The sequence below is a fragment of the Penaeus japonicus genome, unplaced genomic scaffold, assembly GCF_977035675.1.
Source record: "Penaeus japonicus unplaced genomic scaffold, GWHDUDI00000001_assembly GWHDUDI00000011, whole genome shotgun sequence".
Taxonomy (NCBI): domain Eukaryota; kingdom Metazoa; phylum Arthropoda; class Malacostraca; order Decapoda; family Penaeidae; genus Penaeus; species Penaeus japonicus.
In genome coordinates, this window is record NW_028234413.1 from 3,306,597 (window position 1) to 3,319,096 (window position 12,500).

General features: G+C 45.1%; 1 protein-coding gene across 1 annotated transcript in view; it reads left to right on the forward strand.

Moving 5' to 3' along the window:
• The first annotated feature begins 5 nt into the window (after positions 1 to 5).
• LOC122248600 (uncharacterized) overlaps positions 6 to 12,500 on the forward strand; it is a 13,315-nt gene continuing 820 nt past the window's right edge. The window contains exons 1-5 of the mRNA XM_043008722.2: positions 6 to 94; positions 1,249 to 1,369; positions 5,572 to 6,285; positions 6,470 to 6,615; positions 7,019 to 7,144. Of these exons, the coding sequence (XP_042864656.1) occupies positions 1,249 to 1,369; positions 5,572 to 6,285; positions 6,470 to 6,615; positions 7,019 to 7,144 (1,107 nt within the window). The 5' untranslated portion in view covers positions 6 to 94. The remainder of the gene's footprint in view (positions 95 to 1,248; positions 1,370 to 5,571; positions 6,286 to 6,469; positions 6,616 to 7,018; positions 7,145 to 12,500) is intronic.

The following is a 12,500-nucleotide window of genomic DNA, read 5'->3' on the forward strand; positions in this document are numbered from 1 at the left end:
CGTTAGTTGACTATCTGCAAGTGGATAGAGCACATTGAAACATTCTGTGTTCCTCTCGATTGTATATCCTTGGTCTGGTAAAGAAAGATACAAGGTAAATTTCCCAGTGGAACATATTTACAACAAAGTTAGAAAGTGTATATTGTGTATCTTGAGGTTCTTTGAAAAAGTGATTGTCGAAAGTGTCTTGCCGGGTACAGTAAGTAGACTGCTTGAATTTATTGAATATCAAGCCAGAGACTAGTTCATGTAAGATTTAGTTTTTTCCATAAAAACGCAAATGTTAATTCATACGTCAGTGTGCGATGCGTTTTTTTTCTATCATTTAGACCAAACTGCTAACTTTTTAATATCCAATTTTGTGTGTGGTGGGAATCCAAATGAAACGTGCACTTACATTTGCTGAGAAATTTCAGATAATTCGTCTGGTGTGGGTTTAGGGAATTCCAGGTTAGAGTTTAGGGGTATCTCATACATTTGAATTATTGTCTGTCGGTAATTCGTGGGGAATTTGTGGGAAAAAAAAAAAAATGATTTTTCCACTTGAATGAATAATTGAAAAACTGTATTAAAGTAGAGCATCAGCACGGCATATTTTTCAAGTATTTTTTTTTTAATTTTTTTTTGTTTCTTTCTTTCTTACTAGTATGAATGAAGGAGGTAAGAATAATTGCACAGTGTGAGTGGCGGGCGGAGGGAGGGTCCGACGGTGCGCCTCCGAGCCGCTTTCGCGCCGCAGAAGAACGACGGGATATTATCTCAATTATATTTACCTTTAGAAATATTATTGATATTGTGAATGCTAGTCTGGAGGGTCACGTATGGTCATGTATGAATAGCAGATATCATACGTTCGCTCGGTATTTCATGTGATATGCTTCAGAGAGAATTAGTAGTGTGTCAGTAAGAATGACAGTGATTGTAATAAATTGTATACACTTTGAAATATATTTGGTGAAGCATATGTTGTGATAAAGACGTGTAGGCGTAACAAATAGTATGTCATCATTATAAAATATTTCATGATAGCGATGCACAAATTGTACATATATACCTAATTTTATTAAAAACTCGTTTCCAATTATAAACTGTACTCGGCGCTAAGAGTGTGAACACAGCTGTTTAGTAAGTCCATTTTTTCCCCCTTCTTCTTCTTCTCTAGTCCAGAGAACAAAAAAAAAAAAAAACTCCCAAACGAGTGACACATAGATATATTTGAGCTAATGTGAAGTTGCGTGTCTCCCACAGATGATGGAAGTAGGGAGCGGTGTGGAGGGGGGTCAGACCCAGTACCCAACTGGATACGCCCCGATGTCATCGCTGCAGGATTTCTATTCCAATTCTCAACACTGCTCGTACTCTAACGCAGGTAAGTCCGCCGTCCCCTTTTTTTTTTGTATTTTCTCGTTGTTGGTGTTGTGTTTGGTAGGTTCGGTTGCTGAATGTAACTCTGATGATCAGGGATTAGTTTTGTGTTTGCTTTTTTTTTTTTTCTTTTTTTTTCTTTTTTTTTTTTTTTTTTTTTGTCTCGTGTTCTTTGTTAGGATTGAGACAGCGAATGGTCATAGGATTTGTCGCAGAGCAACACGCATGTAATTTCCATTGATTTATGACGCTCTTGGGTACACATACTATACCTCCCCTCCCCCCTCCCCCTCCCCCTCCCCCTATAACATATATCCTAATTATGCCCTCCCTTCCTCCCTTACCCTAAGGAAACCATCTCCTTAATTCAGACATATAATTATGAAAGGAAATTAATGCAGCAAATTAGAGTCGCGGACAAAAAAAAACGTTAATTGTTACCATACAGTGACCGAGTGAGTCCTAGCGGCACTGGGACCCGGGCATCATCGTCTCAGTGGATGCAGTCCTCACAACCGGGTGATATCCGCGCTGCGATTCCCCAACTTAAAGCGATAGGAAAGACAACTTGAAAACTTGACCGGCGCGACACACGAAACTGCAATACCAGATATAGCTGGTGATAAGCGTGAGAGTCAGATTGAGTTTTCAAACACAGGAAAATAATATAATAGTATGAGCTGCATTATCAGAGGAGGGATAACAAGGGCAGCAGCAGCAGCCACCAGCAGGCCAGAAGGGAACCAACCTACGCTGGTGTAAAAACACTTGTAATGTGACCCGTGTACATGGAGGCCGCGGTGTACGGCTGCGTAAATTGTAACACAGTACGGCATATGACGTGGAGCGGCCTCCGAAATGTCACTGCTACTCGCCACCACAATATGTCACCGACGCCGGCCGTGATTTTTGAGTCACAATCGCGCTGTTTTGACGCATTAGTTAGTTGCCTTAAATAATAGCGCGAGGATTAAGGAGGCGAGGTGAAGCCGCGGTGAAACGGCACTCATTACGAGAGCCAAAGAACGGCTTCTTGGCTGCTTGGCTGCTTAGAGGCACTGGCAGAGGTTAGAAGTGTGGCATTGGCTTTGAATTATTGCGTGCTCAATTACCGGTAGATTTCAAAAGGTACATGCAATTAATCCAGTTTGAACAGGTAATAGGGAGCACTCGTTCGTAATTACTCTCCGCTCAGTAAAATTGATGGTTGATGATAGCGGCAATTAAAGTCCTTTTTATTTTATCTCCCACTGAAAAGTATGAATTTGGAAATCATAATTTTATTAATGTAATAGTAATGATGATATGGATAATAACAATGGAAATAACAAGAGTAATAATGATAATAATGATGGTGGTAATAATAATTATAGTAATTATATTACTAATGATAATAATAATGATAATAATAATAATAATGATAATATCATTATTATTATTATTATCATTATTGTAATTATTATTATTATTATTATTATTATTATTATTATCATTATTATCATTATTATCATTATCATTATTATCATGAACTTACAATAATAATACAAATCGGTAATAGACATTACAGTGACTTCATAACAAATAAAGAAGCATTCACTAGAAAATAATATTTAAGATAATTATATATAAAAATCGTGAAGCGACGCAATGCAATCTTAGTCCGGGAACCTTTCGCGCTAAAGTTACCCATCGGCGCGTGCGTTGGGAGTGATCGGGGGCAGGTGAAGTGTGGCTCCCCTTTAGGGTACACTTGCCAACTAATATACATATCACCGAAGGCTAAAGTAGTGTGATTTCTTGTATAATTTGCACCTCCGAAGACCTTGTCTATTTCTGACTTATTTCTGGTGGCTTTTTGAGTAGTTTATCATAACTTGTGTTCCATTTGAAAAATTATTTTTATATTTTGCAACGATTAGATCACTGGTTTTGTTTGATTTGTTTCGCATCCATCAGTACAAGTGTTTCGGTTAATTGACAAGACGGGAAAAGAAGAGAAGTGTCTGTATGTCTGTAGCCCATAAATTGATTCAACTTGTTCTGTTTTGGCAGCTTATGATGTACTCAAGTCTGCAAACAGCAATCACTCTTAACAGCTGTGAAGAGTACAATGGCGTCACCGATATAAATTCCATTAATATCTAGAACGATTTTAATGTCTCCACGTGCTTGCCTTACGTGAAACAAAAACCTTACATGAAACAAAAGCCATATTTCAAAAAAAAAAAAAAAAAATGAAAACAAAGACGTCCCCTCGCACGGAAGCTCCCCGCCCTCACTCCATCCGACCGACGGCACACGAGCGACCCCGAGAGGCTAAACCGAGGGCGAAATCCCGCAGAAGCCGAGCGCCGCTACCTTAGCCTTGCCATAAAATGAAATCGTCTCGGGCCCCAGAGTGCGATGGCGCGGCGGCCTCATTGTTGTCGAATTAGAGCCCTGCCGCCGCTACATGCCGAAGGGATTGGGCGTGAAACGCGAGATTAGGACGACATTTGTTGAATCTCCAGGCTCAGAATTCGCATTTTAGTTTCATATATTGTCTTTGAGAGCTGGTAAAATTGATTTTAAAAAAAATGGAAGAAAGAAAAAATTGTTACACAACAGCAATGCGGGTCATAAAATGGAAACCAACAAATACTCCGAAATAAAAAAAAATAAAAATAAAAACTTTCGAAACAGGCGAAGGAGAAAAACTATTTCTCACTATTTCACCCTCGCTCCGCGCCTGTCCCGGGAAGGCTGGTGTGCCATAAGTCCGACTCAGTCCTATTAGCTCTGAAAGCCTCCTACCGCAGCGATTGCCAAATACAGATGTTAACTGTCATTCCCCATTACCCTCAACTGAACTCCCCTCGCGGAAAAAAGGTAAATGTGTCTAAGGAAAATAAATGTTTGGCGGATGTTTAGGTCCCGGTGGTCATTCTGTGAGTCACACGCACTTTTCCCTCGAAGTTGAAGACGCGGACGAGCCGGAGTTGCGGTTTTGCGGCGGCTTCTCCTGGCTGCCAAGGGTTAGGTCTGCTCCCCTTTCCCATATTTCATTCCTCGTTCCGATATGGGAAACAAATAGGGTTAAGAGAGAAGAGGGGGAAAATTTAAAAAAGAAAGAAAAATAGAAATAAACCTTAAAATCCAAACTTATAGACTAGTCCCCCCCCCAGAATCATAAACTCCGTGTGTTGCGTCCGGCCGAAAGCACATGGGAGAGCGCTTAAAGGCCTGTTAATTCCCCGGCGGGGCTGGAGGTCACGCGAAGGGCACCAATCACTTTTAAGGAGCGTCCATCCGTAACTTGTGCTCCTCCGTAATGACCTCTCATCAACGCCCACGCATTAGCACCCTCGTTTGGCCCCGCTAGCACGTGAGGCCGCGGGACGGGCGAGCGGTCCGGGAGGCTGCTTTATGGCCGCCTGTCGCCCTCTCACTCTCTCTGTGGTCATCTACTTATCGGCGTTCTCTTTTCTTCTTTCGCTCCTCTTTCCCTGTGGTTATCTCCTGTTCTTCTATTCTTCTTCTGCTCTCTCTCTCTCTCTCTCTCTCTCTCTCTCTCTCTCTCTCTATATATATATATATATATATATATATATATATATATATATATATATTTATCTTTTGTCTTTTTCTATCTCTCTCTCTTTATATTTATCTATATGTATTTATTTACACCTCTCCCTTCACTATATACAGTTTCCATCAATTTTTCTTCGACCCCTCCCCCTCCCCCCAATTATGTATATCCAATATCCCATCAAACAACAATAACACCGATAACTCCTCGATGCCAGAACCTGCATACCCATACAATGGAGAAAAGCTTTGTCCTGGCGCTAACCACACGCAGCCTTATAATGACAAACAATAAGGCTACTAACCACCCATCGGAAGTCCACACTCACTTCTCACGAGTTCCACCGAGCTGTCAGTCAAACCGTCAATTGACTGTCAAGCTCCATTCTGTGTTAAATTGCTCGCAGAGGCTCCGGTGGGTGGGGGGAGGGGAGGGGGAGGGGGAGTAGGGACTATGCAGCCCCTATGAAAATCCTAGTGTATCGTTTAATGGTTTATTAAAACTCTTCAGGATCTTAGGGGAAATATTTTTTTTTTTAGATTATTAGACTTTTTTTTACCCTCTATTTAGAATTTCTTGTATATTTTGTTTATTTTTTATAGACAAATAGATAAACCTTTCCTCTCCTTTCGCAGGTCGCTTCGGACAGACCAGCATGTACCGCGCACACCCGCACTTCCCCACACCTCTGCACTCCTGGTTGGGCACAGACAAAATGGCTGCCGCCGCTGCCCCCTCGGCTTACAACACACCCGGGTCCTCTTGGCACACACCTTTCGCTAAGACTTACCAGCCCACACCCACGCCCGCCCACCAGACACACCAGTCCGCCCAGGGATACGCCGCCTACGGATACCCTCCAACCCCGCCCGAGGAGACCGCCTCCGCAGCCGCCTCTCAGCAAGCCCCTCAGCAACAACAGCAGCAGCAGCAGCAACCCCAGGACCACCCCATGAGCACCAGCCCCATGCCACAGCAACAGCAGCAGCCGCAGCAGCACGACAACGCCACAGCCGCAGCGCGCATGACCCCCGAGCGGGTCACAGCCTCCCCGAGCGCCGTCGCAGGCAACGACATCAAGTCGGATTCCGTCTACAGCCCAGCCTTCAGCACCTCATTCGCCTCCAAGACGGCCCTCTCCCTCTCGCCCGCCCACACCACCGCCCACCCCGCAGGATACAGCACCTACCCCTCCCATTCCACCATGGACTTCACCCACAGCGGATACACCGGCTTCTACCCGTCGTCGGGCATGACCTCCATGTTCAGCAAGCCCTTCTCCACCGTGCCCGCCACCGCCCTGTCGCCGTCGCACGAGAAGTCAAAGAACACCAAGCGCTCCAGCACGGGTAAGCGAGCTCTGCTCTTAGTCTTATTTCGCTTATTGAATGACAATACATCACTAAGGTGCTGACTTTTACTGATTAAATTATAAGAAAAGAAAATACAATTCATGTTTGCAATTGCAACACTTCAAACATAATCATCCCTGTGGTTCTTTATTAACTTTGATTCTGACGTCCTTCCCTCCAGAGGGGCGCGAGTGCGTGAACTGCGGCGCCACGTCGACTCCGCTGTGGCGACGCGACGGCAACGGCCACTACCTGTGCAACGCCTGCGGCCTCTACTACAAGATGAACGGACAGAACCGGCCGCTCATCAAACCCAAGCAGCGCACAGTGAGTCCCAATCAATATCAGTGTGTCTAATCTTCCCTCGATCTTCCCTTATCCCTCCAATCGGAGCCTCGCCTTTATTATCGTCACACCGCGATGTCCCGTTTCTATTGAGGTGTCCGATGCCGGGAGGACGGCTGCAGGGGGACCGCTTGCACCACCGCGGAAAGCTTTATTCCTATTCGTGAATTATTCATACAGGGATCTGATTAGGGCTTGGTGCAATCTGTTCTGTATAGGGGAATTATCAGATTGTACATAACTAAAAAATAATAATAATAAAAGAATAAACAAATAAAGACTAGTAATAATGATAATTATGACACTGTAGTGAATAGATCACATGTTTAGTGAAGTAATGTATTTCCTATAAAAAAAATGCTTCAATGAGACATTTCCTCCTCAGTCCGCCAATCGTCGTGAAGGAACCTCTTGCGTCAATTGCAAGACACAGACGACAACTTTGTGGCGACGGAACCAGAACGGAGAGCCAGTGTGCAATGCCTGCGGACTCTACTACAAACTGCACAACGTAAGTGTTTCTTTTCCACCGCTTAGTAAACTTTTTACGCACTAAACAACAAGATAGCGACACACAGTATACACACACCTAACAGTACAAGACACAAGCGAGGACTAAATGCACTTAGAATCACAGAATACAAGCGTGAAAACCTACATCTCGCCATCATTAGACACTGTCTCCAAATACAATCAGGAAATACTGACTTTGTAAATGTGAAAACGATGATACTGAATCAGACGCATCGAGCTTATAATTCGCGTCAAATGGTGGATCTCGTTAGACATTTCCTTTCTAGCGTGATTTTCAGCTTTACAGCCAGTGCTTATCATGCCTTTATCACGCCGTTCTAATGTCCCTCCGTTATATTGGGAATATTTATCTTGGCTGACAAACCGCGGCAATCCTAAGTGGGATTAGTGAAAGAACCTTTTTTTACCAAGGGATACAAGGAAAGACTTTATTTTTTTTTTACATTTTATAATAGATTTATGTAGTGTCTTTGATCAGAACTATTAGCGGGATATTCTAGAAGAAACTAAAAGCACTGAAGAGGCAATGACCACATAGCGGGTAAAAATGCCCTCGCCATCTGCCCCCCAGAATCTTGAGATGTGAGTCACGAATGCGTGACTCACCTTGTGCTGTTGGCTCATATAGCTTTAAACGCTACATGTGCGCTGGGTATTGACAGACCGCGCGTTTATAACCTTAGATGCACTATTCATACGACTATCATGCCCCGAAAACGTAAAGATGCCGAGCTTTTCACGACCGTGAGACACTTCTGCATTCGCCCTCTTCGGTGCATTTTAGTCACAATGATCTCCTGTCATTAGAGTCAATATTGTGCACGCGCAGCTGCGACACTCAGTCCACAATTATTCAAGAGAAATGGAAGATATATTAGCGTCCCTCGTACACATGTTCTCTCGAAGACCAGAAGCATCGCGTTGAGAGCCAAGGTTTTCCTCCGCGCATCCAGTCCTTATGACAGAGCGACATAGGGGTCAGAATTCCCCCCCCCCCTCCCCGTGAGGAGGAGGAGGTGGAGGAGGAGGAGGAGGAGGAGGGAGTCGCGCGCAGGGAGTAATTATTCCAAAGGCGATGTAAAATATAGCGTCTACATGGGAACATCTGTCCGGGGCTAATCTTACTTACTCTGTTCGCCCGTCGATCGTCTCTGGGTTGTCTTTCGCCGACCTCCTTCCCGGACGTCTTGCTGCTCGCGCTAAAGTTAACGTTAGGAATAACTCTTCGTTTGAGATTAATTTTGTTTGTCTGCTTTTGATATGTTGATTTATTCATTTATGATTTTGTTAATTATGGAAATTTATCGTGATTAATCGTGTCCTGTTGCTATCATCATTACGTCATTATTATTATTACTATCATTACCAAGGGCCTTCCTGCAGAGACAGACCGCAAAACCTCGGCGTCAGTTTTTCCCTTTTCTCGTAATGTGAATACGTTTCCCCTCCTTTTGGCCCTCTTTCTCCTGTAATTATCGTCGTCAAAACCCCTCATTTTGGGCTTCATGTTACAGCCGCCAGTCACGGGTACGACTGTGGTTAGAAATGTAGGCATTTTTTTGTGCAGTTTCTTTCATTCTACCAATGGAAAGCTTTCATTAAGGAATGGCGGTCACACAGATATGATCTCATACACAACTTCCTTTTTTTTTTACAATCTCTCAAAATCATTTATATTCCGAAAGATTCGAAAGAAGGAACAACAACAACAAAAGAAACTCATGCACTAAAGACGTAAAAAAGTAAGAAAAATGGGAAGAGAAAAGGAGAGAAAAAAAATAATCCATATGACTAAAGCATCAAAGGGACGCGAGCCGAAACGTCTCCACTACCCCCCTCCCCCCACAAAAAAAAAAAAAAATGAGCGCGGTACTGCGGGACGGCCGGTGGAAGTGGCGCCAGGTTTGAAACATGATATTATCCATACAAGTGTCGTGGCCTCCCTGTCTCTTCGCTTAGGCACACGCTCTAGATATTCGTCGTTTAGTCACTTCTTCCTCATCTAATGATAGAACAAAAAAATGGACTTCATTTTGTCAGATTTCTTGATATTCGCTTTATTATTATTTATTTATTTATTTTATTTTTTTGCGAAGTAACTGTTCCGCTGTTTGTTTGTTTGTTTTTTTTTCTTCTTCTAGATGAAAAGAAGGGTCGACATAAGTATGTAAATGTTCGTAATGTTTAGACTTTGACAAAAAAATTACTTAATGTCACGTGTAAACGTCAGCCGCGCACTACGGATAGTTTGTTCAGAAGTAATGTGCTCTGCCTGTTAGTCATGGCCTCAGGACGCACGAAGAGATGTGCCACATCAACCTTTCTAAGTTTCACATCGCAATGATTTTCGTGAAATGATTACTCTGTCATTACATTCATAGAGAGGAAATGGTTAGTGGAATCGATTCAGTGTCGCGCGTCTCTCTTTTTCCTTATTCAACTCTTCTTCTTTCCTCTCTTGTTTTTCAAAGATCTCTTAGGCCTAACCCTTGCGCCCGTGCCTCTAGGCCTGAGTGCGATCCGATACCCTTCATGCAGGGCAGGAACGTGACCCGCGAGCGTGCCCGGGTCAACCGTAGCGGTCACGGTGGCGCCAACGCGACCCTCTGTTTACAAACGACGCCGCGAGGTGTTTGTTCAGACTAAACGGAGCCTAATTCGTGGGTAAACGATTAATTAAGCTCATCAAAGGCTGGAATAAGTGGCGCGTGCTCGATCAGGAGCGTGAAGCAACTTGCTTGTAATTCACATGAAATAATGTTTGTCAAGGTGTGGGAGCTTCATCCTCCCCTCCCCGCCCGCGCTACAAAACGCTTTGAGAAAATAACCGACTTGAAATCTTGCCACGAACGAGTACGTCTGACAAATTAATATTTGATAATCGGCAGGAAATAAACTCCCCTGCCTCAGCCTAGTAAACAAATAATTACGAGAAAGTCTAAAACTCTTACGAGACATCCTCACTTCCCAGTAAAGCGGCAATCATCTCTCGCCCGAGCACGAGGCCATAAAAATAGAGAAAAAGGTTGAATTAGCTACCGATCGAAGGCCAAAGTGGCGTAGTCTGGCATCCGCCGCGGCAGACGACGTAGCAGCAGCTCGCTCGTCATGCTTCTGCTGAGCGGAGTCTGGCGACGACCGCACCGCCCTGGCGCCACCGCCACGCGTCGCAGCCTATGCGCGTGGCTTCGACTTAGGCATAGCTCTCGTCGGGTACAAGGACTGTTTGGCTGTTGTTTGCGGTGTGAGATTTTTTTTTTTGTCATTTTTAATAATGTGTATGATGAGTATTATTCGCTGGTTAGATGTCTGTTTTTATTATTACGCGCTGAGGCTGTTTCCCGCGTTCTTTTTTGTAACGGAATCGGACAATCCATCTCCCCTTGACGTCGGTTCGGTTGAAGTCGAGGAAGGCTTGCGTCTTCCCTTTTATCTTTTTATCTTGTTTATCTTCTTATTTCCTGTCGTGTTTTCCATGTCTCCCGGATGTCAGGGTTGATAATGGGGGGACGTTAGGCCGACGGAGGGAAACCATGGGAAAAAAAATGAGCAGCGATGAAAAATTGAAGGCGGAGGTTTATATATATATTTTTTTTAACCTCATTCTTACTCATTTTTATAGAGGAGTAATGTTAATATTTATCATTATTTTTTTCTTATTATTCTCGGGATATCCTTTATATAATTCATCAATCTCTCACTCATCACGATTTAAATACATACGCCCGTATCCCTCCCGCGGCATCCCAACGCGGTATAATTCATCGACACAGAATTTCATACGAATCGCGCCCTTCACTCACTTCACTCGGCTCCTTATCTGTCCTCTTTATCGCCGCATCTTCCACCTGCATTCTTCTCCCGCTTTTCACTCTCCACTCCTAATTACCCACAACACTGATCAAAGAAAATGGAGGACGGCCAGAACTCGGTCGAGCATGTACGTGTGTGTGTGTGTGTGTGTGTGTGTGTGTGTGTGTGTGTGTGTGTGTGTGCGTGTGTGTGTGTGTGTGTGTGTGTGTGTGTGTGTGTAGAGTTACGCACAGATACAGTCATCATTCTGCAATAGCCTCAATCCCAATCAAACGAAACAGTCACACGGCTTATGTTTCTCCCCTCGTCTCTCACTCCCTCCCTCCTCCCCTCCCTCCCTCCCTCCCACTTAACCAACTCAAACCTTCCCATCCCCTCCCCTCCCCTCCCCTCCCTCCCTTCCCCCTCCCGAGAACACCGAATAAGTCACACTAACGGGTATGCTGACTTTGGCCTCCGCAACAAAGCGCGCCCACTCGTCTGGAAGCAAGGCGGGCGGACACTAGAATGGCGTGTGACAAAACTAGGGTGTGGCGGGTCGTAAACTTGACAGACAGACGTAGACAGGTCAATACAATCCCCGGCCGGAGCATCACGCCCGCACAAAGCCGCCCGTCCGCCCATAAAGACGCGCTTGAATGCCGCTTGGCTACTTGGCTAATTAACGGGCCCTCTGGAATCCCTCCTGTATGGAAGGGTCTCGCTCGCCCGCCCGCCCTTGTCTCTTGCTGTCTCTTTCGGCTCCTCTCTCTCTCTCTCTCTCTCTCTCTCTCTCTCTCTCTCTCTCTCTCTCTCTCTCTCTCTCTCTCTCTCTCTCTCTCTCTCTCTCTCTTTCTTTCTTCCTGCTTTACTCTTTCTGTATATTTCTGTTTTTCTTTTTCTTTTTATACTTGTCCTTCTTTCTCTTGTTCTCGTTATCATTCTCTCTCTCTCTCTCTCTCTCTCTCACTCTCTCTCTTTTCCTCTCTCTATCTTTCCATCCCTGTCTCATCTCATCCATCTCTTTATCTCAGTCCGAATATTAAGCGGATAATTTGGTGTGGGCGGCGGCGCGGGCGTGCGGGCGCGGCGGGGCACAGGTAGCCGTTCAGGTGCGTGTGGGCGTGGAGGCGAGGGGCCGCGAGGGGAGGTCCCACGGCCACAATGGTGCCCCTGCGGGGGGGCTGCGACCCCGCCGTGGGGGGCCCACCCAGACACACACAACCACAATACTCTCAAATGATGCCTCCGTCTACCTGACGCATGAACGAGCGCCCACTGCGCCCTCCGGGAAAGCTGGATTTGACCCCTAAGGCATTACGTTACACGGGCGGAAGTGGCGTGGAAGGGACTCGCGTCTCGGAGTTAATCTTGACGTAAGGTGAGGGCGGGAGGGGGGGGGGTCCATATTCTTGGGGACCAGCGCGACCTTCAGAGCCATCTTTGACACTGATGGAACACCCTTGCTTGACCCCACATGCGCACTCACGCCATACCCGCGCCCATGCTCACGCTTAAAACATGCACGCAGACCACACACA